Genomic DNA, 7,020 nt, shown 5'->3' on the forward strand with positions numbered 1-7,020 from the left:
GGTGTCCCTTGGCCCAAGGTGTCCGCTCGGTTCCTGCCTTTGTCCTCCGTGGGCATCTGTGCCCTCTCCCTCCTGTCCTTACTCATCCTGGGTATCCATGCAGCACCTGTGGGTGCTAAGACCCAGGTAAGACTCTGGCCTGGCCTGGTGAGTGTCAGGTGCCCTCAGACCAGTGGGTAGATGAGACAGGTGCACAGTAATTGGTGCAGAGGCCTCAGCACAGTGGCTGAGAGCCGTCCATTCTGAATGTGGAAAACCCAGGAAGCTTGGACAAGGTAGCTCCAGCACTTGGGCTTCAGGAAAGAGCTGGGTAGGATGAGAGCCCTGGGGAGGGTGCACAAGGTTAGGGACAAGAGCCCCAGGCCAGGCCTCCACTCCTGCCCCAGTGAGCCTGCTTCCCCGCCTCCTGGTTCCTGTTCTCCATCTCCTTCTCCCCTCAGCCTGTCACTCATTCACTTGGCCAGGCATTGTCATGACAAGCTTGGCAACTGGGTCTGGCATCAAAATGCTGGAAAAAACCCGGGGCAGAACCCAGCGGGGGAGCACTCTGCGCCGGGAGCAGAGGGTTGGTCTTTGCCCTCACCAGGGGAACTGAGTCCCCCGAGAGTGCGTGGGCCATGGAGTCTGTTGCTGCAGCCAGGCTCGTGTGTGGGGGTTGGGGGGACCCTCTGAGCTCTTTCCCTGGACAATCCTGGCTGAAGGAAGAGCGCTGAATTTGGAGTCAAAACACCAGACCCTGCAGGGCCATGAGTGCTTCCTTCTCAGGATCTCAGGGTCCCTTTTTGTAAAATGGGGCTCACTCTGTCCTCCTAGGGTTCTGGGGAAACGCCAGTTAGGCGAGGGCAATGGCAGGTCCAAGGGTGGCCGGGGCTGTGTGCGGGCAGGGGGCTTGGGTTTTCTCTGGGCCCCTCTCTCCAGGATGAGGACATGTGAGCAGCAGCATTCAGCCCCCTTGTTCTTCCTCAGATGTCATGGAGCTGGGTCTGTCTCCACCTCATCTCAGCAGCTCCCCAGAAGACCTGTGCCCAGCCCCTGACACCCCTCCTGGGACTCCCCCGCCCCCTGATGTCCCTGTGCCTGGGGAGGTAAAGAGGTCCCATCCTCTGCCCATCCCAACCAGCAGGTACAGCGGGGGCACTGGACGCTGGGGTGGGGGCTGGTAGGGAAGGTCAGGGCTGGATAACAAATAACCTAGGGGCTCCCTCCCCTTACCCTTCACTCTAGGAAACTTCTAGAAGAGGAGCGTCAGACAACCTCCCTACCCTGTATCCCCAACCCCTTCCCTGAGCTCTGCAGTCCTCCTTCACAGACCCCTATTCTCGGGGGACCCTCTGGTGCAAGGGGACTGCTCCCTCGAGACGCCAGCTGCCCCCACGTGAGTTGTCCTGGGAAAGGACTGGTAGGGAGTGGGGCATCTCCGGGCCTAGGGTGGATCTGGCACTTTTGGGTGGAAGCAGGGCATCTCAGGGGTCCCGGAGGTGCAGCGAGTGGGAGAAATAGGAATCCCCACCTGCCCTGCCTCAAGTCACCTGTACCCCGTGGGCTGCAGGTGGTGAAGGTGTACAGTGAAGACGGGGCCTGCCGCTCTGTGGAGGTGGCAGCGGGCGCCACAGCTCGCCACGTGTGTGAAATGCTGGTGCAGCGAGCCCACGCCCTGAGTGATGAGAGCTGGGGGCTGGTGGAGTGCCACCCCCACCTAGCCCTGGGTGAGTTGGGTCCATACAGAGAGCCGGGGGGCCGGGCCTTGCGGCTCAGGCTGGGCGCCTGGCTCACCGGGAGGCCGGGTTAATCTCCACTGACCACTGTGTTTCGCTCCTGACCCTAGAGCGGGCCCTGGAGGACCATGAGTCGGTGGTGGAAGTACAGGCTGCCTGGCCCGTTGGCGGAGATAGCCGCTTCGTCTTCCGGAAGAACTTCGCCAAATACGAACTGTTCAAGAGCTCCCCAGTGAGTGTGTGTGAGAGGGGCCAGGTCCTGGGACACCCCGACACCCCGGCCCCCAGCCTGGGTGTTTGAGCTCTGATCCCTGACCCGTCTCCTCAGCACTCCCTGTTCCCAGAAAAGATGGTCTCCAGCTGTCTTGATGCACACACAGGTGTATCCCATGAAGACCTCATCCAGGTGAGGGGATGTTCTGTTTCACCACTGGACTCCCTGGAATAACCTTGAGTCCCGCCCCCGTGACCGTGGGCACGTCCCTTCCTGGGCTGAGCATCATCTGTTAAGTGGGGACAATCCTGCAGCAGAGAAACCTGTCCTCAGAGGCCCAGGGTGGGGAAGCGGAGGCCAGGCCCTCAGCGCTGTCTTCTCCTCCGGCCTCAGAACTTCCTGAACGCAGGCAGCTTCCCTGAGATTCAGGGCTTCCTGCAGCTGCGGGGCTCGGGACGCAAACTGTGGAAACGTTTCTTCTGCTTCCTGCGCCGGTCGGGTCTCTATTACTCCACCAAGGGCACCTCCAAGGTGAGGTCTTGAGGGCTCTGCCTCCTCCCACTCCCTTGCCACTGGAACTCCTGGACCCTCCTTCCCCAGCAGGCTGGCTGCCCCAGCTCTTTGCCCCAATCTAGCTTATCTCCCCCTATGGGTAGCAGTAGAAAAGGGAGGGGACCTGAGTTCAAGTCAGGCTGCTATTTGCTGTGTGATGTTAGATACTTCCCTGCCCCTCTCTGGTCCTGAAATCGCCTCACCTGGCTTGGGGGGCAGTAATAGGGCAATAGGATCTGACTGGACCAAATCCCGCTTTCTTGTCCTACTCAGGATCCAAGGCACCTGCAGTACGTGGCAGATGTAAATGAGTCCAACGTGTACGTGGTGACCCAGGGCCGCAAGCTCTACGGGATGCCCACGGACTTCGGCTTCTGCATCAAGGTGATGACCCTGGCCTGGCCTGGCCTGGGCGTGGCAGGGGACAGGAGCTGCCTGGGGCTCCTGCTCTCCATCTTGGGTGGAGTGGGGGAAAGAGCCAGGAATTGGTCATCACTCTTCTCCCTGCATCCTGCACTCCCCAAGACTCCTTGGGTCCTGCTCCACCCTGTGGAACCCTAGGATGGACATCTGATCCCCAAGACAGGTATGGGACCAGCCCATTTCCTTTCTCTGTAGCCCAACAAGCTTCGAAATGGCCACAAGGGGCTTCATATCTTCTGCAGCGAGGATGAACAGAGCAGGACCTGCTGGCTGGCTGCCTTCCGCCTCTTCAAGGTAAGGCCCTGGGGCTGGGGGAGGCTTGCTTAGCCTAAAGGGTCCCAGGGGGAGGGAGGAAGTCTCTAGGAGGAGGAGGGCTTCACCACCTGGTCCCTGCTTCAGGAAGTGTAGCCAAGGGCAGGTCCTTGGGCAGTCCTGGGCTAAGGGGTGTCAAGCCCAGCTCTCAGGCCCTCTTTTTCTCCCCGCCTCCAGTATGGAGTACAGCTGTATAAGAACTACCAGCAGGCCCAGTCTCGCCACCTGCGCCCATCCCGCCTGGGTTCTCCGCCCTTGGTGAGTGCGGGGAGCTTGGAGTGGGGGCCATCCAGGCCCTGGCCCGGGACCGCTGTCCTGACGCCTTCTCTTCCCATCCTGTTCATCTCCAGAGGAGCGTCTCTGATAACACCCTGGTGGCCATGGACTTCTCTGGCCATGCCGGCCGTGTCATCGAGAACCCGCGAGAGGCCCTGAGTGCGGCTCTGGAGGAGGCCCAGGCCTGGAGGGTGAGGCCTGCGGCCACCTGCATGTTTCTGCTGAGACCTTTCTCTATAAGGGCTTTCATGGGGGTGGAAGTCCCTGGGTTGTACTTACAACCGCACCCTGACTCCTCATGCTCCCCCCCCCACCCCGCAGAAGAAGACAAACCACCGCCTCAGCCTGCCCACCCCGAGCTCGGGCACGAGCCTCAGCGCAGGTGGGTGATGGCCCAGGACCCCCGGGATGGGGGCGGGGCTGCCTCAGTTTCCCCAAGCATTCCTGGTGGGGTGGAAGTTCCCTTCCCTGAGCAACAGCCCATCTGCTCCTCCCCACCCCAGCCATCCACCGCACTCAGCCCTGGTTCCACGGGCGCATTTCCCGGGAGGAGAGCCAGCGGCTCATCGGACAGCAGGGCCTGGTGGATGGGTAAGGGGCAGGGTGGGTGGGTGGGCACGGGGTAGGGATGGTGGGTGGGTGAGGGGCAGGGCTTGTGGATGGGCAAGGAGCAGGCCTGTGGATGGGTAAGGGGCGGGCAGGACTGAGGGATTAGAGACCCCAGGGCGAGGGGGCAGCCACAGGTCATGAGTAATACTCCCTCATTTCCCGGCAGCCTGTTCCTGGTCCGAGAGAGTCAGCGGAACCCACAGGGCTTTGTCCTGTCTTTGTGCCACCTCCAGAAAGTCAAGCACTATCTCATTCTGCCGGTGAGTAGCCCCCCAAGCCCCATCCCTGGATTCCTGCAATGAGGGACTCAGGCCTCCCACGCAGCCAGTTCCCCCCAGGACGCTCCCTGAGCCCTGACCCTGGAGGTGACTCCTCAAACTTGTACTCTCCCTGACCTTGCGTCCCTCTGGCCGTGTCCCAGAGCGAGGATGAGGGCTGCCTGTACTTCAGCATGGATGACGGCCAGACCCGCTTCACGGACCTGCTGCAGCTCGTGGAGTTCCACCAGCTGAACCGCGGCATCCTGCCCTGCCTGCTGCGCCACTGCTGCACCCGCGTGGCCTTCTGAGGGCCGAGGGCTGCTCCGCCGCCGCCCTCTGCTCAGGAGTGGACGCGGAGGTGCAGAAGGCGATGGGGTAATGAACCATCAAGGGGCTCCACCAGTTCAGTCTCTCCTCTGTTTCTTTGCCTCCCTTGGGCAGAAAATACCCCGACCCTCTCCACCCTCGACCCCTCTCCCCCTGGTGGCTCCTCCCCTGGGGCATCACTACAGGCCAGGGCATCATGAGAACAGCCCCGGTAGACTCACGTCCTGCATTTTGTACAGACTGAGAGGCCAGTTAATCTCCTCTGTTTTATACTAGTGACAATAAAGATTATTTTTTGATATACCCAAGAGTTCCGTCTAGCAAGGCCTGGCTAGCTAGTGTCACGAAGGGGACCAGAAGAGGCGTCCGCTGTGAGAACAGTGGTGTTTCCAGGCATCCTGCTCACGGGTGTGCCAGGGGTTGGAAAAACCGTAAAGCCAGGTGTGGTAGTGCACACCTGTAACTCCGGAACTTAGGAGGCTGAGACAGGAGGATTGCAGGTTCGAAGCCAGCCGTCTCAGGACTTGGCAAGACCCTGTTTCCAAATAAGAAAGAAAAAATCTGGCTGGGTGTGTAACTCAGAGATAGAACACACACACAAAACAACAACAACAACAAAAAACCACAGTAGGCAAAGAACTTGCATCAAGGTCAGGATTGAAATATGTTTATGTGGATGACTTATCTCAAGAAGGTCAGTTATATACCGGTTTTGATGAAGAATATGATGGTCCCATTTATTTGTTTGTACTGAGGATTGAACCCAGGGGCAGTCTAGCTCTGAGCTACACCCCAAGCCCCATTTAATTTTTTTTGTGGGTCTGGGGATGGAACCCAGAGGCATTTGACCTCCAAGCTACACCCCTTGCTCTATTTTTTATTCTTTATTTTGAAACTGGGTTTCACTGAGTTGCAGAGGGCCTCACTAAGTAGCTGAGGCTATCCGCGAGCCGCGATCCTCCAGTCTCAGCCTCCCGAATGTTGGGATTACAAGCGTGTGCCACCATGCCCAGCTCCAAGCCCCATTTCTTAATTTTTAGTTTGAAAGAGGGTCTTGCTAGGTTGATGAGAGCCTCATTACTTGTTGAGATTCCTCAAACCTGCACTTCTCTTGTCTCAGCCTCCCAAGTACTGGGATTACAGTTGTGCGACACCACACTCAGTTTTTTTTTTTTTTTTTTTGGTTGTACTGGGAATGGGGAATGGAACCCTTCTACCTCTGGGCTACACTCCCAGGCCTATTTTATATTTTTATTTTTGGAAACGGGGTCTCTTTAGCCAGCAAGGCTGGCTTCGAACCTGCGTGATCCTCCTGTCTCCACCTCCCAAGCGCAGGGATTACAAGCGTGCACCACCATACCCTGTCACACTCAGTGTTGATTATCCCATTTAGATGAAGTTGATGAGTTAGAAAATCCAATGAAAGAAGCTGAAGTTATTGTTGAATACTGTGGTTGTCATTTCTTCACTGAATGCTGGTTTCATACAGTCATACAGTTTTTGTGTGCAGAACAGATAACAGCGTGTTTTACAAAAGACTTGAAAACAGGGGTTATAGTGGGAAGAAACTCAAAAGATGATGTGCCGTGTATGACTTTTCAAGTTCGTTACAAAGAAGCCACAGTGTCCTATAAACAAGAAGTTGTGTGTCCGCTGCCCCGCAATAAACCAGAGGAACTAGAGGGTAATATAAACCCAATCTTAAAGTGTATCGGTCACTGGGTCGAAGAGCATAACTTTCAACTGGCCACGTTGCAGTCCTTCTGGTTGATATCTTTCTTCCCACTCAACAGAAGTTACCCAAGTGTCGCTGGGCATGGTGGCACACACCTTTAATTCCAGTATTTGGGAGGCCGAGATGGGAGCATCTCGGGTGTCAGACTAGCCTCCTTAGCAAGGCTCTCAGCAACTTAGCAAGATCCTGTTTTCCACATTAAAAATAAAATAGTGCCGGGTGTATAGTTTGGAGGTAGAATGCCCATGGATTCAATCCCTAGCACCACACACGCACAAAAAATAGTTCCCAAGTGCCGGTAAAAAGTTTTATTTAAAAAATAAAGTAAGCCGGGCGTGGTGGTGCATGCTTGTAATCCCCGCGCTTGGGAGGCAGAGACAGGAGGATCGCGCAGGTTCGAAGGTTAAGCGGCTGGCTTAAGAGACCCTGTTTCCAAAAATAAAAAAGTATAAAATAGGTCTGAGAGTGTAGCCCAGAGGTAGAAGGGCTTCCAGGAACCCCAGTACCACCAAAAAGAGCCTTGGTGAACATGTTGGATCCGGGCCATGGCCTGTGGGGCCAGATGCTTCTTGAGGGTGTGGGGGGTGTTCATCTAAG

At 56.9% G+C, this 7,020-nt stretch overlaps 1 protein-coding gene across 1 annotated transcript; it reads left to right on the forward strand.

The window, feature by feature from the left end:
* Positions 1 to 968: 968 nt before the first annotated feature.
* Positions 969 to 4,669, forward strand: GRB7 (growth factor receptor bound protein 7; the record flags this gene model as incomplete). Its single annotated transcript, XM_080712527.1, has 14 exons — positions 969 to 1,123; positions 1,225 to 1,375; positions 1,550 to 1,706; positions 1,826 to 1,947; positions 2,044 to 2,121; positions 2,323 to 2,460; positions 2,755 to 2,865; positions 3,100 to 3,198; positions 3,394 to 3,474; positions 3,567 to 3,683; positions 3,814 to 3,874; positions 3,996 to 4,083; positions 4,268 to 4,361; positions 4,523 to 4,669. Exons 1-14 carry the CDS (start codon positions 972 to 974, stop codon positions 4,667 to 4,669), a joined length of 1,596 nt encoding a protein of 531 aa, XP_080568653.1. The 5' UTR covers positions 969 to 971.
* Between the last annotated feature and the right edge of the window lie 2,351 nt (positions 4,670 to 7,020).

Source organism: Muscardinus avellanarius, assembly GCF_963383645.1.
Source record: "Muscardinus avellanarius genome assembly, chromosome: 16".
NCBI lineage: Eukaryota > Metazoa > Chordata > Mammalia > Rodentia > Gliridae > Muscardinus > Muscardinus avellanarius.